General features: G+C 42.1%; 1 protein-coding gene across 6 annotated transcripts in view; it reads right to left on the bottom strand.

Moving 5' to 3' along the window:
• Positions 1–1,042: 1,042 nt before the first annotated feature.
• Positions 1,043–27,483, bottom strand: part of ppfia4 (PTPRF interacting protein alpha 4) — a 73,739-nt gene continuing 47,298 nt past the window's right edge. For 2 of the 6 annotated variants that reach the window (XM_037975477.1, XM_017415956.3), the window contains exons 3-31: positions 18,581–18,682; positions 18,215–18,457; positions 17,687–17,761; positions 16,891–16,962; positions 15,656–15,877; positions 14,912–15,046; positions 13,915–14,049; positions 13,718–13,801; positions 12,890–13,021; positions 12,701–12,763; positions 11,248–11,339; positions 11,040–11,169; positions 10,405–10,601; positions 9,352–9,580; positions 9,224–9,259; positions 9,010–9,131; positions 8,450–8,562; positions 8,287–8,368; positions 8,086–8,167; positions 7,765–7,965; positions 6,596–6,658; positions 6,151–6,177; positions 5,057–5,232; positions 4,835–4,932; positions 4,083–4,258; positions 3,411–3,479; positions 3,135–3,321; positions 2,907–3,004; positions 1,043–2,577 (exon numbers count right to left, since the gene is read on the bottom strand). In XM_037975477.1, coding sequence (XP_037831405.1) covers positions 2,946–3,004; positions 3,135–3,321; positions 3,411–3,479; positions 4,083–4,258; positions 4,835–4,932; positions 5,057–5,232; positions 6,151–6,177; positions 6,596–6,658; positions 7,765–7,965; positions 8,086–8,167; positions 8,287–8,368; positions 8,450–8,562; positions 9,010–9,131; positions 9,224–9,259; positions 9,352–9,580; positions 10,405–10,601; positions 11,040–11,169; positions 11,248–11,339; positions 12,701–12,763; positions 12,890–13,021; positions 13,718–13,801; positions 13,915–14,049; positions 14,912–15,046; positions 15,656–15,877; positions 16,891–16,962; positions 17,687–17,761; positions 18,215–18,457; positions 18,581–18,682 — 3,402 coding nt within the window. In that variant the 3' untranslated portion in view covers positions 1,043–2,577; positions 2,907–2,945. The remainder of the gene's footprint in view (positions 2,578–2,906; positions 3,005–3,134; positions 3,322–3,410; positions 3,480–4,082; positions 4,259–4,834; positions 4,933–5,056; positions 5,233–6,150; positions 6,178–6,595; positions 6,659–7,764; positions 7,966–8,085; positions 8,168–8,286; positions 8,369–8,449; positions 8,563–9,009; positions 9,132–9,223; positions 9,260–9,351; positions 9,581–10,404; positions 10,602–11,039; positions 11,170–11,247; positions 11,340–12,700; positions 12,764–12,889; positions 13,022–13,717; positions 13,802–13,914; positions 14,050–14,911; positions 15,047–15,655; positions 15,878–16,890; positions 16,963–17,686; positions 17,762–18,214; positions 18,458–18,580; positions 18,683–27,483) is intronic. The other 4 variants (XR_005233112.1, XM_017415957.3, XM_025005868.2 and 1 more) reach the window with 4 other exon arrangements.

The raw sequence follows: 27,483 nt of genomic DNA, 5'->3' as shown, positions 1-27,483 counted from the left end.
AACACCTTTAAAACATTTGAACAACTGAAAAGGGAATATAAACTTGAGAACAGAGACTTATTTAAATACTTCCAGGTTAGACACTTCTACAATACCAAAATGAAAAAAGGTGTTCCTCCAGAAGGTAATACTATTGTGCAAATTTTCACAAATGCCTATACTAACCTTCCAAGTAAAACCGTTTCCAAACTATATAAGGGGTTGCAGAAACATAATGAAAATAACACCTTGAATATCAAGTCAAAATGGGAAAAGGAATTGGGAGTAAGGATTACAGAGGGCGAGTGGCTTTCAATGTGTGTGACACAACAGACATCTACCAGTTCTAAAAGATGGAAGGAATTCGGATGGAAGTGCACAATTAGATACTTTATTACACCTCAAATTATGAGTAGACAGAGAAGAAAAGAACAGCAATGTTGGAGACAATGTGGCCATCAGAATGTCAATCACTCTCATGTGTTTTGGTCTTGCCCTAAGATGGCACTCTACTGGGATGGAATCTGCCAGACTATCGGAATAATTTTGGGGTACGCCATCCCCAAAGACCCCAGAATTTTTCTGCTGGGGCTGATATGCGGAGAAGTGTTTCAAAAAGAAGATGAATATCTTTTTAAAATTTTATCAATTGCAAGCAAAAAAGCTATTACACGGTCTTGGCTAAAGAAACTCCCTCTCCAGCTGGACCATTGGCGGGAAGTTGTGGAGGAAATTCACTCTATGGAAAAATTGATGTATCTTTCACATATAAAAGGACATTTTTACAACAAACGCTGGTCCAAATGGCTGGCATACAGGAGTAAGGAAGCGTAACTATGTGCAACATCTTGTAATGTTCTTTCTTTTTCAACTATGAGCCACTGCCCCATGTTCTGTGTATTGTATGTTTCATTGTAATAATGAAAAATGTTAAATAAAGAGTTTAAAAAAAAAGAAGTCATAAATATAATCTGTTTATAAAGGAATAATAAAACTTTTTAACAATAACCCTTATTGAAAAAAGGTACAACTTTAAAAAAAGTACAAAACCACAAAATTCTTTAAAAAACAGCTTTACTTATGTCTACATAGTGTCATAAATACAGTACATTTTTCTTTTTCCTTCTTTTTGTTTGGATAGCCAAATAATAAAATCTTGATTTGTCAGCATTGTTTCACACCTGGAATAAAGACACAGTACTCATAGCTGCCACATAGCACATTACACCTTTTAGACACCTTGGAAAAAACTTTAAAATAAATAAATTAAAACAAAAAAAGATGAAGAAGTTCACTAGTTCATATGCTGTGTTGGATGAGGAGTTTGTCAGCCAAGAGCGTGGACTTGCTCGCTGGCGCGTCTCCATGGAAACTAAACGGGAAGTGACAGAGCGGTCTGTCAATAAGAGCAGTATCGTGTGCATGTCATTGGCTGACAATAAGCAGCAATTTACCGTTAGACTTGAAAATTTAAAATCAACATGAATGAGCTACAGTGTACTACCATCCACACACACACACACACACACACATAAATCATGGTCACATGGCTGGGGTCGGCCGTTCACACACAACCCCTCTACAAGTCTCCAGAAGATAGGCTTATTCACTCTCTCTCTCACACACACACACTCATATTAAATCTCTCTCTCTAGGCTACATAGTGTCATACAGAAGGCGATAGAGGCGGAAAGAGGAAGAGAAGTAACAGCTACATCGTGTCAAAAGAGTTTGGAGGAGGAGAGAACAGGAGAAGAGGCGAAGAGAGATTTGGACCCATAAACCTGTGAAGAGTCCTTGTAGAAACGCACACTTTCCGTTAGCAAGTCTTTCCCACCACTAAATTACACACAGAGCACGGCAAAAAGTCACGCAAAGGTCCAACACAGAGAGAAAGAGAAAGAAAGAGAACAGTCACTATCGAATACAGGGCATTGGGTTCAGTACAGCAATATTATATAATTTTCCATATATATTTCCAATATATATATATCATATATATAATATTTCTATAAAAAACATAAGTTATCCATTTTATGTACAAAGACGATAGATGAGTAATACCTTGCATAACCGGTAGAATGGTAATGTGCAGAGGAGTCTGCCATTTATACAAGTTTTCCACATTTTCAGGTCCGCAGTAAGCAACTCGTCATCATCTTCTTGAATTTTTTTCACACGTTTCAACTTTTCTGGTAACACAGGAAGATTTGATTGGCCGTTGCCATGTCGAGACTATTAGAACCAGGACGAGGACCCACAGCTGAGACGGGGAGAGCAGGAACACAACACCACGACAAACAAGGCTACTGGGAGCACTGGGGCAAAAACGGAGGGGGGGACCGGGACGTGCCTCCTTTACAGCAGCGAGCGCAGCCAATCACTGAGCACTCTCAGAGTTCAAAGGTCACAGTTGCCCTCTGTATTGCACGTGTCTGAAGGAGAGGAGAGAGATGAAGGGGATGGTGAGGCTGGGCAGCAGAGGAGAGAGGCGTCGTCCCTCTGCCCCCGCTGGCGTACCCAAGTCTTCCTCTCCAGATTTGGCATATCACTCTCAAAAGGCCGCAAGCATGTGTCCGTACAGGTAATGAGAATGCACTAAAAAAAACAAAACAACAACAGTGAGACAGAATGAAATTAAGCTCAAGTCTCCGTGTGTTACCTGGTAGAAAACTGAAATATATAAAACAAGCAAATACAACATAATTCCATAATTTATAATGTCTCAAATTAAGCCATCTCTTACAGAAAAAATAAAAACTTTGCATGTGGAAATCACACACTTTTAGGTACAAAAACATGTTAAATATTTGGCAGCTGTTTCAAAATGGCAGAAATCTGCTTAGGAACTGGGATCACTATGGCTAGCTGTTAGCTGACCATTGCTGGTTAAGAATGGCTGTCAGGCAGTGTTTTTGTTAGCTTACCTGTTAGCATTAGCGCTACTGTTAGTAGGTAGAGTGTAGTTAGCAGGAGTAGGTCCGCACAGCCGAGGGGTCGAGTCTTGGGGGCGCTGGGGGAGGAGCTTCAGAGGGCGTGGCACAGCAGAACAGAGAGGACACAGCGTGCAGTTAGTCGGTCATTAGAGCCTGAAAAAAGCTGCGTACAGAAAATGACAAAAAGCCAGAACTGGAGCCGTTAGTGCTGTAACAAACCTTCAGGCTGGAGCTGTTTCCTCGGCGCCAAATTCATAGAGGGTGGCATGGACATGGACGGCATGCGGAAGCCGGCGGGTAGCGTTTCCATGGAGCCCGCCATCATCCCTAAACCCGACCCTCCCTCACGAGCCCGAAACCTCTTGCGCCACGATGGTGAGCGTCGAAATGACTTGTCATCACCACTCTGTGGAGCCAGGGGGAAAAGTAATGTCATTTTGTTTATTTTGTGTTTTCATTTAAAGTAAGTTTTTTTCCCCCAACAAGAACAGTCACCTCTTCTAGTCGGCGGTCGGTTCCCAAGGCTAACAGGTTGTTAAACTCCCTCTCTAGGACCTGCCGTGCCTGAGAAACAAACGAGGACATACAGTAAGAGTTTTCATATGAATACACACTAAAAATGCCAGTAAAAGTTTGTAAACAACCCCTACTACTTGAAGAAACAAACGAGGACATACAGTAAGAGTTTTCATATGAATACACACTAAAAATGCCAGTAAAAGTTTGTAAACAACCCCTACTACTTGAAGAAACAATTATATGTAAATTCTGACATAGGCAAGTAATCAGCACAGAGGCTATTCACCATGATTTTAGACTTTATAGTGAAATTAAGGTAAAAATAAAAAGTCCTCTCTGATCTAAAACAGAAATTGAAGCAGAAGTAAATGCTGGTAGGCTGTGAAAGGAAATCCCAACAACATATAACTGTGTGACCAGACTAGTGAAGATGGACTGCTCCTAAAACTATCAATGGACCTTATTGGTTTTATTTAAACTGCTTTTTCAGCTCTGTCAATACGGAATTCCTATTTAATAACTCATTAAACGTCGCACAAGATGAAGCGGCGTGCGCTAGAGAAACTTGAACTGCCCGACACTCGACTCAGTTCAGCCGTTGGATGACGAGTGCTCACAGCTGCGAGTCGCATTTCCCTCCATAACTACCTGTGTGTTCTGCATGGGGATCTGCAGGATGAGCGCCAGGCTGCTGTAGTCGAAGGTCTCATCCAGGGAGACGAGCGCGCCGTGAACGCCACTCTCTAACAGGTTGCCACTGTACTCCCTCAGGCCGATGGACTGGGCCCAGTGGATCACCTGCTCATTGGTCCACACCAAAACATCTAACAAAAAAAAATAACACCAAAAAGAACTTTTTTCAACTCATTGACACAGTGCTTTAAAAACAACCAGCCCATTGTACAGCATGAATGGCAAATAGAAGAAGTGAGTCAAAGAGGAATAGATAAAGAGCTAATGTGCATGTCCGCATGGTGTCAGCTCTCCTGCACACTCCCTTTGTTCATTTAAAGCACAGCTGTCAGCCAGCTTTCCAAGTTGGAACAGGCAGCGTGTGTGCGATGCGTGTGTGTAAACACGCCAGGATTCTGATTTGACGCGACAGCTGAGTCAAGTTCATGTGCTGAGCTCAAGGTCAAAAGGGCGAGAGGTTTGGCGAGATCTAAACGTGCGTGTCAGCGCGTGTGTGGACCACTCCACACGCAAGAGGGGTTTTAGATCTTAAGTCTGGCTTTTTGACCGTAAAAGAGGCACCTGTTCAAGTGCCAAGTACAAATGGACAATATCACATAAAACCACTAGATGGTACTCTGGCCTGATGAGACCAATAACAGGACAGGGACACGTGTGTCTGTTTGTGTGTGTATTTGTTGGTGTGTTGCTATAGGTAAAAAAGGCACCTTTCATATCGTGCTGGCTGTCTTCTCTCCTGCGCTCCAGCTCTTTCCTGTCATAATTGAGTCTCTTCAAGCACATAATCCCATACTGCAGACTAGCCCTGGTACACACAAACACACCCCAATCACACACACATACACACCAAAAAGCAAAAATACATTATTAGCTCTCCTTTCGCCAGAGCTCATGCATCAAAGACCAGCTGGGCTGTGAAAGCTGCCGACCTGTGAAAGCTGTCCACCATCTTGAGGTGGCTTCTCAGGTCCTTCTTGGTCAGGTGGTCCAGCATGCGGGCGTCAACCAGACACTCCATGAAATAGGAGCGGTACTGAGGCAGGCCGAGGCTGGGCAGCCATTCATTCCCTATCCACTCATGATTCATGTCTCCGTATGCCAAAGTCTGAAGGGAGAATAGATGCGTCAAAAATATTACAGAAGTCCACAGAAAAGTGTCAGACGAGGTTAAGGTGGTCAAAATGATGTATCAGTTACACACATGATTTATTATCATTTTGTCAGAAAAACATGAAAAATAATACATAATATAATATATAAATGTTTCACATTATAACATGATAAAGTTCTAGGTTATATTTGCTGGGCTGGAAGCAAAATGTTTCATAACACCATAATAAGTTTCATGCAGATGTAACTAATTCTAATCTTTGAGGTGTTCTGACTCTCAGTGTCGATTCCTCTGAAAACCAAATGGGAAACAAAAATGTAAAAAAGCTGTTTGTTGCACTTTTATTAAGTTTTTTTCATTCATTTTTTAAATTGTTTTTGTTTTTTTATTTTTACACTATTGTGCATCTTTGCCTTGACTTTCTGAGATGTTGCAGTAAGACTTTAAAAACAGCTGGCAGCTGAGTGGAAGAATCCTTTTTCTATTCATCACTGGAATAGTTTTCATCAACTCTATAAATTGTATTTTTTTTAAAAAAAAGGGGAGCTAGTTTATGAAAATCAAATACTTGTCAAAGTCATTTGAGAGACTTTTGTCAGAAAAAGCTAGCATCACTTTTCAAAGAGGAACTACTCTCCGTTTTTTAATTGAACTTCTGATACTAATATTGCTGCTAAATTCTGCAGGTACCACAAATACTAATTCAACACATGTAGTATCTGCTCATCCGACGTCAAATAGTTCAACTTGCAGGGACCACTTAGTGCGAGACAAGATTAATTCTCCTATATTTGCAATCTTGTTCATATCTAAACAACCCAGCTGCCCTACAAATTAGCATTAGGAATATAAAAAAATGTAAAAGATGAAGGTGGGTTTGATTCACGTGTCCTTGAGCTCGATCGGTCTCACCTGTGCCCAGCTGCCCTCCTCATTCTCCTGAGCAGCAGCATGGTGGGGACAACATACAAGATTAGCAAAACTGAGGGTAATCAGACACACACGTTACAAATTCAGAAACAAACACACACACACACACAAGTTCTTTTCCTGTTTCAGTCTACAGTGAGCCTCAAGTTAACATGCGTTCATACGATCATTATATTAAACCTTGCATTAAAGCGCAGAGCGTGTGAGTCTCAGTTAATCAGTCGAGTACGAATAACAGCAGAGGCACAAACAACATGTTAGTGTGTGACATGTGGGTGTTAAAGTGGGGGGAGGGGGAGCTCTCGGACTGGACATATGTGTGTTGCCGTAGGGACAGTGTGAGCATGGAAACGTGTTGGGCTGGGTTAGCATGGAGGTGTGTGGGTGGGGTGGGGGGTGGGGGGGGGGTTACCCAGATGGTACTGACCGCTTTGGTGGAAGAAGCCAGGTTCTCCATCTCTTCGTGAGTCACCCACACATTTCCGGAGGACTGCTCGGAGGACGAGAACACACAGAGATACACACACAAGCCCGTATGAGAGCATTCGTACGCAGCCACACAAAAACAAACCCCCCCAGAATTCACTCATGTGTACATTCTCACACACCCCCACCACCACCACCAGCACACACACACACACACACACACTCAGACATACACTGTGCTGAGTGATGCCAAGGTGCCGAGCAAGGGAGTGGGTTTCAGGCAGGTAGCTTGTAGCTGTATCTGACACTACTTGTGCGTTATTTTCCAACAGTAACTCGTGTAATTTAAAGGGATATTTAGGATCTTTTGAAGTGGGCTCTGAGGAAAGGATGTGAACAGTTAATATCTTACCTGTTGTAGATAGCTCTTTGAACGACCTCAGTTTGGAGAAATGTAGCTTAATTCAAACCTGACTGACAGGCTAACGGCTAGTATAAGAAGTGTGAAGATCAAAGTGGATCGTTGGTGTCTTAAAGTCTGATGGTTATTTTCAAGAGCAAATGGCTGCATCAGCAGGTAACTTTAGCACTTCTGGTGCAGCCCGGGGCACCTCTAGTAGAACCATCACAATATATTTGAGGGAAAAAACATGTAATTCAAACCTGATGGTGGTGTAAAGGTTTTCCACGAGCTGCTCTAAAATCTTTGAGATTGAAGTTATTTTAAGATGGCAGAAATCCACTTTGATCTCGGCCAAGCATAAACTAGCCTTTAGCTCATACATCCTGTCAGAATTAACCTCTGTTTCTCCAAAGTGAGGCGATTCAAAGAGCTACCTGTATTAGGTAAGGTTTTAATGGTTTATAACCCTTCCAGAGAACCTAACATCAAAAGATCTGAACTATCTCTTTAAAAGAGGTCGAGTCAACCCGGTTGAAGGTTAACTCAAGATCTGAACAAGAACAAAAAAAAAAGAATAATGTGTCACGAGGCATTACTTGAGCATGCAGAATAGCAGTGGAACAGAGCTATAGAGTAAAAAATGTTTTTGTTTTAAGTATTTATTTTGGGTTCTTCTACACATTAAATGAAATTTGCCTTTTTATGTATTTTTAACTGCCTGTAAAAATATATATAGTTGTGTTTTTGGAGGGGTTGTATTTGTTTACCGTTCTGGAAGTGAGAGGTGCGGAGGGGCTGGTGAGGGAGACCATCTCCTGGATGGCCAGGCGCAGTTTGAGGCGGTGCAGAGGGTTGCTGATGCCAATCTCTCTCTGGATCTCTGTGTCCGACAGCGCCGACATGATGGCTCCGCTCTTCACGTTGGCGCGACAGGCCGCCACATACCAGGCTGGCATCCCCACCCACAGCTGGCGAGAGCCATCAAGACATTCAGTGTCAGCACCATGAATGTAGGAAGAGGGAAAAACAGGGAGGGCAGATCAGACTGGTGTTTAGGACTGTGTCGGGCTGGAAGAGAAGAGAAATACCTCCAGCCACGAGACGACAGTGGGACCGTCCCACTGTGCGAACGGAAGACCTTTTTTCCTGGCGTCTTCAAGAAGCTCGTGTCTGAAGAATGAATGGAAACAAACACACAGCAAAAACAAAAAGTGACCACCGACCAAAAATGCCTGGCAAATAATCGTATTAACCAATCAAATACTTCAAATAAACTGTTTATTTTTTACTTTTTCTTCATCCTGCGGTCCCTCTCAGCCTGCGTTCCCAGTTTTCCCAGAGTCATCGTGTCACCGATGCCCATGTCAAAATCTAAAATAGAACAACGTGTCAGTTTCCATCTAATTCTCAGGATGTGGAACGCTGTGATATGCAGACCAGTCTATGGAGAACCTGTTAAGGCTGGCAGAGACTGTCCATCCCTGCCAACAGTCTGATCCATTCGACCCTTCTCCTTCTTCCCAAACAATCGGCCGATAGATGACTTGATTCCTTTCTTCTGCTTGCTGCAATCAATAAAAAAGGAGAAATGATTACCACAAGAGTTTCCCCCAAATGTGTAAATGAAGTATGTTGTAGCTAAAAATACAGTAGGACACATTTCCAGCACAGATATGTCATAAAACATGTTCAAAACAATGGTTTTTAGGCTCAAAATATTCTGTAGAGTAAATGAGGCTTCTGTTAAAACCCTTAAAATCCATCACGCATTTTTTTTTACTATACATTTTAAACACATTTATAAAAACCTACTAATCTTAGGAAAAGTTTTAACTGGTGAAGTTTAACATAAAAATGCCCAAATCAATAACATTATCATTCTCTGGAATTTAAAAGGTGAAAATTACAATACAAAGAGTATTATCAAGATATATTTAATGTCTCGCATGAGTATTTCATTGCAAAATATGTATAAATAAGACCACATATGCTACGTGTGTGTGTGTGTTTACCCTCGACCATCCTCCAGGCTGCCTGTGAACTGGGCAAAATTGGTTTCCAGCCGTAAGCTCCGCGGGGAGGAAGGAGGCGACGTCTCACACTTGATAGTAGCTTTGTCCATTTCTACCGGAGACTGAAAAATTCAGACAAAACATCTCAACAAATTTAAAAAAAAAACATTTTACAACTGAAAACTGCTGCTTCAGCTGTATTTTACAAACTCACAGCTACTTTTCTTCTGTGTTTCCTCAAGTCGCTTGGCTGTCAGAAACAAACAAGAAAGCAGACAGTGGTAAAAGTCACAGTTTTGTTCGTTTTGTTTGGATTTGCTGTGTAAGTGTGATCTCTCTGACCAAAGTCATGATTCCTAGATGGTGGCTGGTGTTGCGTCCGTGATGTTTGGGCGTGGAGTGGCCGCTGGTGGGCGGGGAGGAGGATGAAGCCAGGGACTGGGCGGTGGCGGAGGTGGGAAGGGCCCGGGGTCGGAGAGTCACGTTGAGACCATCCATGCTGCCGCTGTTCACGCGTGACTCGATCTCATCGGCGCGCAGGTCTGCAGACTCTCGCTCTACCTGAATCATCCTGTTTGCACAACACAAACACACACGTGCATAATCAGCCTTTAAACTTTCTGGTATACAGGCCTGTGATCCAGGCCTTGTCCAACTCAGGATTTTAGCCCATATGTATAACAGAAAAGGTGTTTTTTTCCAAGATGGCGGCACAATCTGTTGGAGTCAACTCTATTAGCAAAATATCTCATAAACCACTGGACTGATTTTAATAAAACTCTTAGAAAGTAATAACTGGAGGTACATCTACAACTGATTAACTTTTGGAGTCAATTCAGGTCAAGATGTCCGCCACAACTAAACGACCGTTGCGAATACAAAACTAGGAAGTTTTACAGATATTGAGCTAAAATCTGGTCTTTTAGTTGAGTCATTTACAACACATACTCAGCTCACCCCAGCTCCTTGTTTAAAACTTTTGTATGTAAGGCTGTATGAATTACTTTAAGAAATGCTGGTTTCTTTATTAAAATATTTCCTTAAAAAGCTTGTGTGGCTGGATGAAATTTTTCCGTTTTCCTACAGCAATCACTGTTAAAGCTCAGTTTATTATAGTGCTCGTCCATCCATTCATGGTAAATGCTTTATTTCTTTAGTAAACAGCAATGTTTTAAAATGATTTTTTATTGTTGGAAACAGTCTTTTTTAACTCATAAATTCTACATTGTTGGATGCAAACGTAGCAGCAATACCTTTAGTTTTCAAACTGATCTGTAGGTTTTCTTGTAATTATTTCTGTTTTATTGCTTTCCTTCAATATGTATCCAATAATATCCCCTTGCTTGTCTGAATCCCCCCCCTCCCCCCCGGGAGTCATGTATTGTAATATGCAACCTTATCTCCTCGTTGATGGCGTCGAGCTGCTCTTGCAGCATGAGCGCGAGAGTCTGGGCGTCCGACTGGCCGCTGGGGGAGAGCAGGGCCGAGCTGACGTCGTCCTCCATGTCCGACTCGGCCTCGATGTCACTGCCGAGGAGGTGGCTGACGCTCCCGCGCAGAGACGGGTAGTCCTGCTCGAACATCGCGCACACCTAAACACGCAAAGGAGCAAACACAAACAAAGCCAAAACACGGTCAAAACGAGAGGGACATCCGTTTTGTTTTTTTTTCTTTTTTTTCGTGAACTCAGTGGGTTAATTTTGATTCAAAGCATACATGTAAAAAAAACATAACATGACCCTTGTGGAAATGTGAGAAGAAAATGAATGAACAAGGAACTTACATCACACATCATGTCCAGCAGCAGGTGAGAGAGACAGGAATACAGAGAGTTAGTAGAGAATGGGAAGTGATGTGTGGGGATCATCACACACAGACAGCCAAACGCTGACGCTTACTAACAAAGCACACATGGACCTAAATAAAGCGCTGACGAGGAGCTGCGTGTGGTTAGCAGACCGGTTAACGTGTGGCTCTGTAAGTACTGCTTAATGTATGCGAAACAGCCTCACAGAAACCATGATCAGCACCTTATTGGGGTCGTCTCTCAGTGCCGACAGTCTGCCCTTCTGAGCCCGCCTGATCACCGTTGTGCTGTAGTGGCCATCCTGGCCCTCCACCACAGAGAAGCGGAGGTCGCTGGAGCTTCCCAAGTGAGACCTGCGATCACGAAGAAAGAACGTGTCATACAATGAACAGCGCGAATCTAAAGGATGTCACGAGGAAGCTCAGAGGTACCGAGGGTGAGCTCCATCTCCGAATGCTCCACTGCGGCGCTTCAGGTGGTCGATCTCGTTCCTGAGCTTATCGATCTCGCCAATCAGACGTTCCTACAGGAGGGCGATGGACATTTATAAAAGTAGCAAGTAACTAGAAAACAACACTTTCACATTATAAATACTCCATTACACATAGTGCCCTAATAAAAAAGGACGTCACAACAGAGAGCAGCGTGTTCTCTGTGTTACATTGGTTTATTAGATGCTTGACTGTGTGAATTGAAGTTTCCGTTAAAACCTTAATGAGTAGAAAATGAGCTGCTCTTCAAAAGACATAAAAGTTAAAAAAAACACTCATGTGAACATTTTAAACAGAATTGATATGTCATTTTTATTTTAAACAATATAAATAAACAATTTGGATTAAAGACAAAAGCCTTATTTGTTAACTTTTTCTTAAAGGGATAGATCAGGCCGTTTGAAGTGGAGTTCTGTGGAAAGGTTATGAACAATTAACATCTTACCTGTGATAGATAGCTCTCTGAACGGCCTCAGTTTGGAGAAATATTGTTTATTTCAGATCAAATTGATGAGCTAACGACTAGTCTGAGTGGGATCAAGATCAAACTCAAAATTTTCAGTCATTTGTGCTAAACTACTTTACCAAGCTTTATAATACTGATAATTTTGCATTACACTGTTATTCTAAAGGAAAACTTATAGTATTCCTGCAAGAATATCCCAGGTTGAACTGGAAGTGCAACAGCTTTTTTTGCACTTGAATGTAACCATAGTGTTCTATTAAAATCACTGTTTAAACCAAAATTGATTAAAATGTAAAGGTTTAAAAAAGAGCGTTCTCATGAACCACTGAAATTTTTTAGAATGAAGCTCTTTTAAAATGGCAGCAAACCCCTTTTGGGCTAGGCCACATTCATTAGCTCATCAGTTTGGTCATAATGAAACTAATTTCTCCAAATTGAGACAGTTCAAAGAGGTACCTACAGCAGGTAAGGTTTTAATTATTCAAAATCTTTTCATAGAACCCAATATCAAATGGTTTGAGAAGTTCTTTTTAAGGTATTTGGCTTGTAAAGACCTTCTGGAAAAATCTGCATCTGCTGCTCTACAATGAAGACTCGTCAGGAGAAAACATTTCCTGTATCGTCACCCCAAACCTCAACATCATGTCTGCAGTTTCACATTTGGAAAAAAAAACCTGATTCATCCTAGAAACTAGACTTTCAGACTAATTAAGATCGACCTTTAAAGCTGCAATGAGCCAGGTTATGTTTGAAAGGAATTGCTTTTTGATAGCAAAATCTATAACAGGACCTCATCGTTTTATCTGAAATGTGGAACAAAATGAAGGTACCACAATACTATATTTAGGTAAAGTGCTTAGGGAAAGGATTTATTCTTATTTCACTGCTGATGACAGAACTGAAAAATGTCGTTTTAGTTTTACTGACCCTGGTGTGGTGGAATTCTTCAAGCTGTTTCTGGCAGTTCTCCAGGTCCTGAATGAGGGAATTCTGGACAGAAAATAAAATCCAACAACTTGCATCAAATAGTTTAGTTTAAGTGGATTTTGTGGCTTGTGCCCTCATTGGGCTCACAAGAGCTGTTGCTGCTTAGATGACTGCATGTACGAGCCTTGCCTTGTCCTCCAGAGCAGCCATGCGCTCCTTCAGATGGAGCTGCAGCCGCTCGTTGGACTCGGTGAGCAGACGGTCCACCGTGTCAGATAGACGTTTGTTGTGCTCCTCGTTCATTTTCTCCCTCTGACGAGCCTGATGAAGGCGACCCAAGACAAAAAACACCGTCACATTCTCTCTTTGATACAAACTCCACGTGGGTGTATTTTTTTGCAGCTAATGAAGCATTTCTGCGCGGATTAAAGGATAAAGAGTGCATTTAGTTCTAGATCACCAGCTGCCAGATACAGGTCTTCCTGGCCAACGGTGGATCTCGCAGCCAGAATTGCTTAATTGCTGTCGTTTATGAGGGGTTAAACAGCTTCTCTTAAGTGGGGAAACGCTGTGCTCAATATGCATTCTGCTGTAATTTCACAAAAGTAAATGTATCACAGACGCAAACACACATTTGCATGCTCAGATAGTTCCTTCAGCTAAATATAGTCATGAGATCGTAGAGCGACAGAAAGCGAGAGCAATTAGCAGTGCGTGAATTATTCGGTCTAAAGATAGTAGCCAATCAGTCTTCAAGGGGGGAGGGGAATTAGGAGGGGCAGCGAGATATGACGAATTTGGTGAGAATTCGTGCAATAATGCGCTGGGAAGATTACAAATTTTTTCTTGAATGTGAGTTTCCGGTGTGTTTGTATGCATGAGGGAGCACAAAGCCGAAAGTCAAGGTGGCTAATTCTTGTGGAGAATCAAGCCTACACAAGAGATGTGTGAGGTCAGACTAACCCTGCAGGGGCGCTGCACACACAAACACGCACACGCACCAACACACACACATACTCTTGCAAGCTCTTGGTTTTTCTCATCCAGTTGCGACTCCAGCTGTCTGAGCCGCTCCTCCACGTTGCCGTGCCGCTCCTCCGCCTGCAGGGGGAGACACATGAATGTACTGTAAGTACAGTAGCCCCGGCAGTCAGGGCTGTGTCATCCAGTTTATCTGCTTAAGCGTCAGCGGATGAGGGTTAGCGTTGTGTTACCTTGGAGAGCGCTGCGACTCTCTGAGCCAGTTCAGCTTCCACCTCTGGCAGGGTCTCAGCTTTCCTCATGGTCTGAGCCAACCTTTGCTCGGCCATCTCCAGCATCTCCTGCAGCTGGCGCACCTTCTCCTCACTCTGAGACGCACAAACAGATTCAAATCACAACGAGGGACATCGCTGCAGACACGGGAGAGGGTCGGTCTCTGTAGTGGAGCCAGAGAGCAGCCAGACTCAACACATGGGCAGGGATTTAAGACGCTGCTGATATTTCCCTTGGGTAAAACTCAGTAAAATCCAGATGTTTCTGCCATTCAGTTACTGACTTTATACTCTTCACAGCCATAGATGAAATGTTGCAGATGGTCAAGGCATTCCATATTAAAATGTTGCAAAAGTAAAAAGGCAGAAAAAAAATAATTTTTTAGAAGAAATTCACCTTTTAGGTCAGGGTCAATCAAAAACCAATGTAACCGACTAAAAAGACCTAAACATACTGAAACAATACATTCTTAAATACAGACTTTTTCAAGGTCAATTTATTCCAATGTCTGTTGTCTTTTTTTTAGATTCTTTACCTAAATGTATCTTTGCTTAATTTAACACCCAGTCCGAACTTTATTTCCATAGCTCGTCTCGTAAAGCATGAGCATCGAAAAGGGTTTTAACAATAGAAGCGTTCTACAACTAAACACCACCAAAATCTCCTATTTAACCTGATATATTCAAATACTGCAGATTTATGAGAATGTACCATTACACATCCAGCAGCTACTTCCCCTTGTAAGCCTGCCAAGAGACTCCCAAACTCAGATGTCAAGAAAAACATGGAAGCAGCCATTATCCATTTCCACAGAAGCTTTTACAAAACTCACCTATGAAAAACTGGCTCTAGTTGAGCTTTTTTAAACGATTATGGAGCAGTCTGACAGCAGTACGGTCGTACTGTTCCTTATTACCATTTTTTAGACTGTGCACAGTGAATGTCGGTGTGCGTTACCTGTCTGTGCAGCGAATCTTTGGTGGCCAGCTCATTCTCCAGTTTGTCGTTGAGGTCGTGGATGTGCGTGGTCTCCCGCTGAGCAGCCAGGTACCGTTTCTCTAACGTCGTTATCCTCTCCTCCAAATCCTCTCTCTTCAGGAGCAGGAACGACATAAAGAAACGTCATAAAGTGCATGAAAGGTGGGTGATCATGTATTTGCCCATGTCTGTGTGAGTTTGTTTGTCTGTTAGCAAAATATCTCCTGAACCAGTGGATGAATTCTATTCAAACTCTCAGAAAGTAATCATTGGATGTACAACTGATTAACTTTTGGAGTCAACCCAGTCCAAGGTGGGCACCACAGCTAAGCAACCTGATGAAATACAAAAATGGCTAAATGTTTGTTGTGGTAGTAGCTGAGAGTCATTCACAACACATACTTTGAGCTCTAACAGATCACATGAAACTGTTTAAAACTTTGGCATGCAAAGTGGCAGGTGATATGCATTTTTTTTAAGAAAAACTAGTTTAATTTATGTTTGTATCTCCCTGTGAGCATTTGCAAAAAGAGAAAATATTACTTTAATTCCAATTTAGTGACAACTTTGTGTTCTCTGCAATTATTTTAAAAAGTGACTTTATATATACGCAGTGTTTGGAAGTGATACATTTTAATAATGTTGACCTGCATCTTAAAGCTGAAATATAAAGCATGTCTGCAGCCAAGTTTCCGTACGTATATGTAAAGTTTTCCCTCCCACCTCTCTCTGCTCCCTCTGTTGTTTGATGGACAGCTCCTCGCTGCGGCTCAGTTCTCGGCGCGTGTTTGCGAGCTCCGCCTCGAGCTCGGCCACGCGGGCATTGAGCGTGGCGGAGTGCTCGCGGCTCTGGGCCAGCTCCTTGCTGGTCTGATCCAGCAGCTCCTGAAGCTCGGCCGCCCGGCTGCCGTCGTCGTTGGCGTCTATAGAGCCGTTGGGCAGCCTCTGTGAGGCGGACGCACAAAATGAACAGACGCTGATTAAACTGACCGCGTGCACTTCACTTCCGATACATTCACAGGACTGAGTTGGAGGGATGTAACTTTTCATGCTACATACTGAAGGTAGTGAGAGCAACAGAAGTGAAGTTGTGGGGTGACCTACATAAAAAAGTGACTATTTATGAGACTGAGTTATGTAAAGTTAGGCCCCCATGTTGTTGTTTTGATGTCGTTTCTCTTCCCTTTGCAGCTCAAAGTGTCATTATTTCCAGGATGCCAATTAAACAAACCTTCAGGGACAAATATTCTGTCTGACTAGAAACACGATGGGCAGCAGCAAAGTTAGGAGGACCCCCCTTCGCTCCCAAATGTTCACTCTGCCTTCTCATGAATACCATTCAAAATCAGAAACATAGACACTAATACTGGGGGAAATATAGCTATCAAGAATAAAACGGTGTAAAAAAAACCCACCCCTGCTGTGCTCTGCAGCTGTGCATGACTCCTGATTAGCAATATGACTCAGTAACTTACATCTAATTGTTGTGATTGCAGAAATAAGTCTGTACACAAATCAGTTAATCAATGGGAAGGACGACAAAATAAAAATTTGCTTGTTTTCCTTCATTCGTAATGTATTACTTTCCTTTGATTAAAAGAGACTGATAGTTATTTTGTCTACTTAAAAAGCCACATAATTGCAGCACTTAGAGGTTCACAGAAAGACATTTCTCATCCAGGCTGAAACAGACTTGGGTGTTTAATCACGGGGAAGTTTGTTTCGCTAGATTGATCCAGTTACATGTGTGTTTATTGAACACGTTTTATCCATTATAGCTTGTGTTTTCTGCGGCTTCTTTCACCTTCTTCATGTAAGTACACATGCACATAGCTGTTTTATGTTCACGATGAACAGGAGAGAGGAGACATCAAAGTGATAAGCATCCGCAGAGACGAGTTCTACGCAGACAGAAACTAAAGCACAGTGCTGAAAAACAATCCCGCAGCCAGAAAGACCTTCCATGTAGGTTTCGATCCATCTGTTCGCTCCTCTGAATCACCGTCTTTCCTCTGCCTCACCATGTTTAACTGCAAAACAGATTAAAAAAGAAAGAGAGAAATGAACACGGAGCAAAATTACGCATTTAGAGTATTTCGGCTTCAGAAAAAAAAGCATGGCTTTAAGCTTTATCATATCTTATAAATAAAAAAAAACTAATTATCCTCAGAGAAGATGAGGTTTTACTTCAGTATGGAGCTTCTACCTTATTAAACTTAGTGTTCAAGCTACATAAAGGGATAGTTCAAATCTTTGGAATAAGGGTTATGTGGAAAAGCTATGACCAATAATTATCTTACCTGTTATTTTGGATTGAATGGTTATTGCAGCAAAACATAAAAAATGTGAACTTGTTTTAAAATAGTGGCAACGCACTTGGACTAATCATTAGCTCATGAATCTGGCCAGAAATAAACTATTTCTCCAAACTGAGGCCATTCACAGAGCTATCTATAACAGGTAAGATATCAACTCTTCATAACCTTTCCACAAAAACACATTTTAAATCATCTGAACTATCCTTTTAACAAGTCCTGACTTTTTACATCTTCTATCTCTTGTCTGATGACAGAGATAACAAACGTCAGAGCCTGATGAGAACATGTAACATAAATATTCTATCTATCTGGGATGATATATTTATGTGTTAATGTTTTATGTGTATGAACAGCCAGCATGTTCTCTTCTCGTGTACGCCCCATTAGACAGGAAGCTGCCGTCTGACGAACTCAAACAAACATTCAGTCACTTTACCTCTCGTGTGGTTGCCGCTAGCTGGCCCTCCAGGGTTGCCACCCTCTCCAGAGCCACCCGAAGTCTCTCACGCACCTGACGGTCACACCAAAGTCACACACCAAGCAGTTCAACCAAGCCGAAATGAACTTTCCAAACCTACCAAACAGTATTTTTCTTCCTACAGTTTAAAACATTACATAAAAACAGAGCAAAAGCAACTTCACTTTGTAAATTTGATCTACCGTAGAAACAGTGTCAGTTGCTTTATGTTGCTGCTGATGTTAACGCAGCCTCATGACTACCTCCTTCTGGCTTCACTTTAAAAGCCTTTCTGCTACAGTTGTCTCATTTACAAAGAAGACCTTTCCCTCTGACAGTGAAAGAGTAATGAGGCTCATTATCAACTCAACGGCAAGAAAACAAACAAGAAAATTAACTAGACCAGAATTAATCAGTAAAGGAGGACAGCGGTGCTGCTTGAGAAGAAGTGCGGCGCCACAAAAAAAGGTGAGCATGACGGAAATACTAAGTAGGGAAACTATTTACCGAGGCAGTTTCTTTCCCCCCTTCCACTTCATTTATGTGTAAAAGCGGAATAAAGTCCCAGGGTGTATGTGAGTCCACCTTTTCATCCAGAGCCTTGTGGTGTTCAAACAGCGACTTCAGAGCTTTGAGGACCTCCACCTCGCTGGAGACTCCAGATGGCGGCGGTGCCTGTCTCTTCACCACCGTCATCCTCAGACTGCGTTCATGACGGGACACCAGACACTCCAGGTGCTCCAACAGCAGCTACGGCGCACAAACACACCCACAACCACAGATAATATTCATTTAACGCTCAGACACGGTGTTTGTTTTTATTAGCATGACCCACACACACTCACGCACACTCGTGTGTTCACACACACGTACCCTGGTGTTGTTCCTCTCAGCTTTCAGCTCCGATATTTCCTCTTCCTTTTCCAGGAGCTGCTCCCGACATATGTTTAGCTCCTTTGTCAGGGTGGCAAACTCCTACACAACAAACAGACACACAGCACCGAGGTTAATATTGCGTCACATCTTCACAATGGGTGCTACGTTGGCTAAACGGAGTGCGGATGTGGCCAACAGATTTATCTGGTGGGCTGAGGCTCAAGCAAAAAAAAATCAGTCCGGGATGAGACCACGGATTGTAACAGAGTGAAGAATACTTTGTCACCACCTGACGTTTAGGCAAGCTTGAATTATGGACAGGCCAGGCTGTTCTCTCTGGAGTGCTCTCGTGTGTGAGAGAGAGTCTGTCTTAGTAATGTTTTATCTGAACCTGCGATAAGATAAGAGGGAGTCTCAGGGGGAGAAAAATTTCACGACAAAGAATGGAGCAAAATGACCCTGCGGTATCTGATCTCCTTTACATCCGCCACACGAGCTGTCCCACCTCAGTGCCAGCCTCTGGATCCCATCCATCCATCAGCTCTGACAGACAGATTTTTTTTTTTTTTTAGAAGTGGGGTTCTGTGGAAAAGTTGTGAACAATTACTATCTTTTACCTTTTGTAAAAGGATCTTTGAACAAGCCCGGTTTGGAAAAAATAAAGTTTGATTTCGACTGGATAGACAAGCTAATGACCAGTCTGAATGGGACCAAGACCAAAGTGGATTGGTGTCGTCTTAAAATAACTAGAATCTCAAAAATGCAATTTTCAACCAAATTCCATTTCATAAACGTTTTATAATAGCACAATCAATTTCAGCTGATAACAGCAGCTAGCTGCAGCCTGGGACACTTCAAACAGGAACATTATAAAGTCTGGAGGAAAAACTGAGTAATGGAAAACTGACAGTGATGTAAACGTCCATAAAAAAAGGATTGGAGTTGTTTTAATTCAGCAACAGTCCACGCGGGTTTTGGTCCCACTCTAACGAGCTGGTAGGCCATCAGTCTGGTCAGAATTAAACTCTATTTCTCCAAACCATGGTTGTTCAAAATGTTATCTAGGTAACATAACCGTTCCACAGAACCCCACTTCCAAAACTCTAAACTCTCTCTTTCATCCTACAAAAAAGAGGCTGGAGTCAATTTGAGCTGATGCTGGATGAACTGAACATCCTGCACTTGTTGCTAATCTTAGACTTTAATTTTCAAACACTTTACAGAAAACGCTCTCCAGGGGTCCATTATCGGAAAGGATTGGAAAACACAGTTTTGCTGCTCAGCAGAGGACAGCTGTCCTCTTTAAATGTAACTCAAGATGCTATAGTGTTATTTTAAACTGTAAAAACACAACAACTCCTGAACTTATAGCTGAGAGAACTGTCAACTCAACTTAGAAGCTGCTGCAGCATCTTCCCTTTCCTACTTGGTAATTGATTAAATATGCCAATATTGTCCGATTAATTCATCCGTCTCTGTTTGAGATGAACTCTGGGCTGTGTTGTGTGTCTTGTGCATTTCTCAGATTTAGTTTTGACAAAAAGCTCTGTACATCTCGGATGCTTTGAAGCCCTTCAAGCCCTCTGAATGCTCTGAGAAGACACTTAAAAATCAAAACACAAACAACCACATATTTTGAATTTGATGGACATTTAATGCTCTTGTGGGGTTTTTATTAGGTACCTCCATTAACTTTGACAGTTTTCATTTGCTTTTTATAGTTTATAAACTTTAATTGCAGGTGACCTGAAAACGTCACATGCCAGCTCGGTCGGTGGTTTATGAAGTGTCAGAGTTGTCTTAAAGAGGGGCTCATCTTTGCAGCCATATCGTGGAACCTTTTGGTAAAATGGTTAAAGCTTTACCATGTTGCCTGATATACTGTATGTGCCACTGTTCTTTTAGGTTTCTGCTGGTGTTATGTCAAAACGGCATTAAAAGTATCCTTGTCACAGGAAGCAGGGCTGTAGCATCAGGTGTAACACTTTGCTGCCCACAGATATGCCTGCTTGTTAATCCTCGTAATCTGCCCAGGTCTAATTGATATGAATTATTCAGAAAATAATAATAGTTGGCCAAATTAATTTGTTTCCTAAACAACTGAGCTACTTCTAATAGATACATATCTGTTTGGGAATATTTTAAAACATTATGAGAACTCTTTTCCTTTTTACACACAGCCCATATTCAATAAGAAATAACTTTCCTGCAACTTTTCCCACAAAAAAAAGAGAAAAAAACAGCCATAAGCAATAGTACAATGCTTATTTGTGTGTATGGGAAAAATAAAAAATAAAATTTTATTTCTCATCAGCAAAATAAACATAAAGGAAGTAGAGGACTTTTATTTTGAAAAGTTACTGTAACATTATCACACATAGACAGCTTTTTAAAATCTTTTTTAAATGTACTTAGAAAATATATAAATCATAAGCTCACACAGCTATGAATCTTTAATGTAAAATGAAATCATCTCCACCACGCACCCACCCACATACACACACACACACACATCAGCACTTCCTTCTCTCCTCGTGCGCTGAAGGCTGATAATAATAATGTATATTCTGGTTGGTTCAGTTTAATAAGGCAAAGCAAAAAAGACACAAATTTATGTCTGAAATTATTTGCATAAAGTTAAAAAGAAATTTGCTCAGAGTTTTAAATGCTTTCTGTGTTATTTGTAAACTAGACAAGGATATAACCCCACCTGCTATTTTAACACTAATCTGAATCAGGAAAATATCTCCACTTGATGGGCCATGTCTGCACTACTTATTTGCTATTTATTTACCACACATGGGGGAAAGCATCACTTCAAACAGGACAGGGATCTACTGTACATCAATGCAAACTCAAACCGAGCAGTTAAAACCACAAAATGGAAAATTCAGATCGGAAACGACCACAAAACACCCGTCGACTCATCGATCTTGCATTTCTACTGACCCTGTCTGGCATATTCCAAGTGCAAAGCAACAACATGGACCAGAAAAGGGGGACGAGAGAGGAAAGGGGAAAATAGGTCAGCTTTTTCATTTTACTTTCCCTTATTCCACTGGGGTGCACCAATAGACAGGAGCTCAGCCAAAATCCACCAACAGATGTTTGAGCTCGCTGTCTCTTTCAATCAGGGCAAAAAGGCTCAACAGGCCGCCTTTAATTCATCGCCTCAGCCCCTTATTCCTCTGCTGTTTAAGAGCTCTCCACTCATAATAAAAGACACAAAGGGGATAAATCTAAATCAAAACAAACAGTGAGATGGAGATTTGTGCAGCAGAAAAGACAAAGTTGTAAAAAAGAACACATCGCGGTTCAGACAAAGGCAACAAAACCAAAAATGTTGGTTTAACGTCTCATGAGGGCATGTCCGGCGTGGCCGAGCAGACAACGCAACACCCCCCCCCCTCAAAACTCTACAAAAAAACCTCCCAGGATGGGTTTTCAGACATAGACGTGGCTCTCTGACAACAAGCCCGACATCTGTCAGGGAGATAATCAGACGGAGCAGGTTCTGTGCGTTCTGCAGGAACGCCGCTACCTCCGGTGTTGAGATAGCAGGAGGGTTACCAAACACTGCTGAGCCCCGACATTGTAAAGGGATTTCTTCCCTTCCCTTCCTTAAGCAGTTTGGGATTAAAGGATGAAAAAAGGCTGTGTGTGTGTGTAAAGAAAGAGGGAGAAAAAGAGATTGGAGTGCAGTCAGATAAAAAAGGCTGAGAATTTTAACTTCCCTTCTTTCTTCAAAGCAAACACACAATTCCCCCAAAAATAGAGAGGTTTACTGTGAACCTGGTTATCCTACTGTATTTGTGGCTGTGTGTTTAACTGTGAGTTTGAAATGTGCGAAAAAGGCACCTGAAGTCTCTTTTTCATTTTCTCTGCCACCGATCCACTGAATGACGAAGGTTAGGAAAGGTCAACGTCTAAATAAGCCAAAACCTAAATGAACCTTTAAATTTGAACTAAAATCACAGTCTAATGTTCGCTTTCTGCATTTATTTGGACCCTAAAACGCAACGTAATGTCATTTTATCCTAATATTGATGCACAAGCACGAGGGAGGCGGTGTTCACAGCAGTCATCAGGACCGATGGGATCGTTTTTCTCAGTTTTCCCCGTTTCTTCCTGTTTGTTATTCAGCGGCCGTGGTTGAGAAAACTGACTGTGAGTTCTGAGGACCTGAGCATGACAGATATTTGCACTTCACAGCTTAGCAGAGCAACAAGAGTGAGCGACTCCATATTTCTCTCCATGGCAACAAACAGCTGTGGGAAGGAACTTTTTGTTCGAAACATCCCAGAATGTCCCTGAAGTTCCGCTCATCAAATCAGACCCCAACACTGACTAATGTAAATGAGAGGATGTCCTACCCTGCCTTGTAGTTAAAGAAGTAGTTTGGATCTTTGGACATGGAGTTCTGCAGAAAGGTTATGTACATTTCACATCTTACCTGTTGTAGATAGCTCTTTGAAGAATCTCAGTTTGAAGAAATAGTTTAATTTTGACTGGACACAGAAGCTAAAGGCTAGTATGAGCGGGGCTAAGACCAAAATGGATTGTTGCCATCTTTAAACAACTCCAATCTCAAAGCTTTTACCATCGTTCATGTAAACCCTCAACCTAAAGTTGGATGAAGGGTTTCTACATTGTATTTTTGGAGCCAGAGTGTGCGCATGCGGCTGTACCCTTGATACAAACGTCCCAAACACACAACCTCCAAACTCACTAACAGGCTGTGACACTGTCAGTCACGGTGTAACATCACTTTAGCATCACTAATAGAAACTAAATATATTTGAAAAACGCGTATTTGAACATACAGAGGCAGGGTGGTTTAACAAAAATCAACACCAGAAAAATATCTGAAGTGTATTTTTATTTTTTTTAGTCAGGCAAATGGTTCCCTTTTCACTTACATGGTGGAGTGGGACTTAAAAACTGTACTGCAGCCGGCCACTTGGAGGCGCTCATCCATGGTGGCTTTACCTTCGAGCTTCTGATCCTGTCTCTGCTTATAGTATATCTCAATGATGTAAACACTGTTATTATTATTTTACCTTACACCGCCATGATCTCAGGGCTTTTGCAGATAAAGTTTATTACTTATCTGTTACAGTTCAGTCCCGTGTTTTTCTTGTGTTTTCATGTAGATATTTTCTTGTTTTCAATATGTTTACTTGTTTTTGCCCTGTCATTGACAAATATTTCCCTCGGACATCCTTGTCTTCAGTTAATCCTTCACACCTCAGCTGCATTCACTCAGTAATCATGCCTCGCAGCATATTATACTCCCTGTTCACACTCGCTCATCGTACCTGCTTACTGTTTAGCTCCTTGCTCCTTGCTCCCTGTGTTTAGGTTATGATCTTCTGCCTTTTGGTTTTTCAACAAATATTTACTGGTGGAATCCAACCATTATTTTATATATACATATATATGTTTAAGATGTGAGCTAATGCCTACAACTGAAAACAAACCTTTTCGTACTTCAAACCCCATTAAAAGTAAAGCGACACACTGGACGGTTTGAAAATGCGGAATATAAGCGTACACAGTGCTAATCCACTAAGTCCTCTATGTTGCTCCAGAACGTCACTACATTTACAAAAAAAGGGAGTAATTTTTAGCAAGATAAACATGGCTATATTAGTTGTCTTGTTATTTTTAGAAGTTTGTCTTTCCAGGGCGGATGGTGTAGGCCTAATGCAGCAGCGTCCTGCAGTTTAGCACGTGTGCTCATCAAATATTTTATTTCCTGAACTGCTCTTGCAGGTGCTCTAAAGTCTCCCAGGATGAAGATGATGATGCGACGATTTATATTACTAGACTCACATTGGAGGCACTCTAAAGAACAGAACTATTTGTGCCTGTTTTGTAACATTATCTTTCTGTAAACTGTCATAACCAGACTCCAGCGCAGCAGACAGATTGCTTGCTGTTTTTCAAACAGAATATATTTCTCCACACACACACACAGTCCCTCCCACCCTCCTAGGTACTCCGACAACAGCTCTCCCTGTCTGCACAAACAGACTTAAGCCTCGGCACGCTCGCGTCGCCTCTCTGCAGCTTGGTTGCAAAATTGGATTCCCTGTCTTGGGGAGACATTCGCAACAGAGGACAAGGGGAAGGAGCGGGACAGGGTCGTCTCCCGTCAGCACTTCAGATGCACGCGATGACTTGTGAGCAGACCCGAATGGACGCCTGGCTTTTTGGCCGTCAGCCGGTGGGAGGAGAGGAAAAGAAGAAAACGTGTGACTAAGCAGGAAAAGAAAGAGGCCAGAAAGTGCAAGCGTTGCTGTTCATTCATACGTCAAATGATTCACGGGGCACGGTTGTGTGTTATGTGATATTATTTATGCTAATCGAAAGATGCTTACAGCTCACAACAGTCACACAGCATTTTCCCTCTCCACACACACAAACACATCAAAGGCAGCGTTTATCAGGATCTATAAGACACTGGGATCTTCCTTTGAGGTGTTAAGTTGCGTATGACACCTTTTATCTAAATATTTTTAGGACTTTTTCAGATTTATTAAAAAAATATATATATAAAAATGTTTTTGGTTTTTTTGTAAAGCTCTGCCTCATTACTGTCACTCCAATCATTTAATGTTTCAATTTGCTGTTTTTATGTCTTTCGCTCCAGATTAATGGAGTAGAAATCCGTTCACTGAGTTCAGTCAATGATTACAAGGATGTTTAATGGTATGGACTGTTTTTTTGCAAGTACAATCATCAGCCTAGAAAACGTTTACCCTATGGAAAATATGTGAAAAATGTTTAAGCCACAGAGAGGTTTGTTGTTCAAAATGAAACAAGCATTCTCCTGCCCCCTTGCATGCCAAAGTTTTACACAATTACTTGCACAATCTGCTCGTGCTTGGAGTATGTGCTGGCGATGACTCTCAGCTACCGTCACACCAAATTTTAGCTGAATATCTGTAAAACTGATGGGGTTCTGGCCATTTTTGTGTTTGCTAACGTGGATTAGCTGTGGCAGACATCTTGAATTGGGTTGACTCCCAAACGTAATCAGCTGTAGATGTACATTCATTGATGACTTTCTGAGAGTTTCATGAAAATTTATCCAGTGGTTCATGAGATGTTTTGCTAACAGACAAGCATATTTTAACCTCAAACAATTAATGCCCAAGTTTACGGCAAACATGATGTAAAACGTGTCATGTTTAAAGTATGTGTCGGGGATGATGCTCGGTTACTATCACACCGAATTTTAGCCCGATATCTGCAAAATTCACAAACACAGACACACACCATTACATGATAGCCCGCCTTTCACGGCGTTAATGAAGACATGAACAAGCTTAGCAACAGAGACCACATGCAAAAGCTGAACTCCTTTCACTCTATTTTAATCTCAGTATTTCAGTTAAAAGATGAACGAAGGGTCAGGGAAACCGCGCAGAGCCTCAGGCATCACATCAGGCGCGAGGCTGGCGAACAGCGGGGACGTGGACTCGACCTTCCTCCGACGAAACCTTAATCGATACACACCGAAGCCGCGACACACACCAACCACAACACCTTGCCTGGGTGATGGCCCTAAGTAGGTGGTGAGTAATCTGTTGCCATGACGCCGCGGCCTCGCACGGCTCCGGATGCCATGGCAACGGCTCGTTAGGAAAGAGTTGGCGCAGCCCGGCAAACTTTGCGCGAAGGCCTTCCCCTCGGATGAATGCAGATGTACTCGGTTGCGCGTCCATTGGGGGCGAGCGTGGAAACGCACAGGCGCACACGACGCTGCGTGCCTCGGCGTGGTTTGAGGGACAGCTCCTGTGATGATGGAGACAGACAGCTGACTGCAGCTGACTTCACAGGTCGGCGTTCTCTCTGATGCTCAGGTGGAACAAAGGCGCCTGAAAAGTGCTCTGACAGATTATCCTGGTGTTTTCATTTGAGAAAAACAGCAATTTGTTACATTATTTATTACACTTAGGAGTACTGCAGCTTTATTTTTCTTCTGAAAGCTAAGAAAAGTCTCCCAGATTTCCTCACACTAGGGTTTTTCATTTATCCAACACTTTAAATAACAGTTGCTCCCATCTTTCCCAGCTTCTCCGTACAAACCAAGCAAAACAACGCCCCTGTGTGGTAGGTCTGAGCATGACACTTTATTGCACTCCTTTTGAGCCACCTGGTTGGGTGAGGACATCAGGCCGAGTTGGATCCTTTGGTGAAAAAGAAAAAAAAAGCAAACTTATGAGCCGAAGCTACTGTTATGCCTTTTCCCAGTCCAGTCTTCAGCAAGGAAAACCAGTTTGGAAGCGCACCAATCGGATGGTAACACGATGTAAACATCACTAAAGAACAGATGTTGTCGTGAGCAACACTGGCAAGCTCAGTCACGATTTCAGTCTTTAAAAAGTTCGATTCATCGCCACCACAATAGCAACGTGACAAAGAAATTCCAACAATAGGCCAACGTCAAAACTGAAATGACAGAATCTGAACTATCCTGTAAGGAGCCATCAGTGTATCTGCAGTCTGTAACGGACAAACCTGGGAAACACACGAGGACGGAACAGATTCGTAGCCAAATATTTATGGACCGTGTTGTTGAGGAAAAAAGTTTATGACAGAATTATTGACCACTCTGCTGCCCTGAAAGGTGGCGTTTTGCTTCAAATAGGAAGGAGTAAATTATTCATGTCCCCTGATTTTACTGTAAGCCTAAACTACCCAACTGTATACGCAGCTTTAATAATGATTACTTTGCTTTTGTTTTTTTTGTCTCGCTCGGTTTGGGTTTAATGATGCTGTATGTGCCGCTGCAGTGGTGACGTTGTTGTGATTGCGTTCGCAGTTGCATGAGCCAGATTGACTAAAAATAAAAACGACCAGAAACTTTGAGGACTTGAGCTGTTTGTTTT

This window comes from Kryptolebias marmoratus, linkage group LG4 (assembly GCF_001649575.2).
Source record: "Kryptolebias marmoratus isolate JLee-2015 linkage group LG4, ASM164957v2, whole genome shotgun sequence".
Classification (NCBI taxonomy): Eukaryota; Metazoa; Chordata; class Actinopteri; order Cyprinodontiformes; family Rivulidae; genus Kryptolebias; species Kryptolebias marmoratus.
Note: the sequence above shows the minus strand (reverse complement) of the source record. Positions and strands in the feature narration are given on the sequence as shown.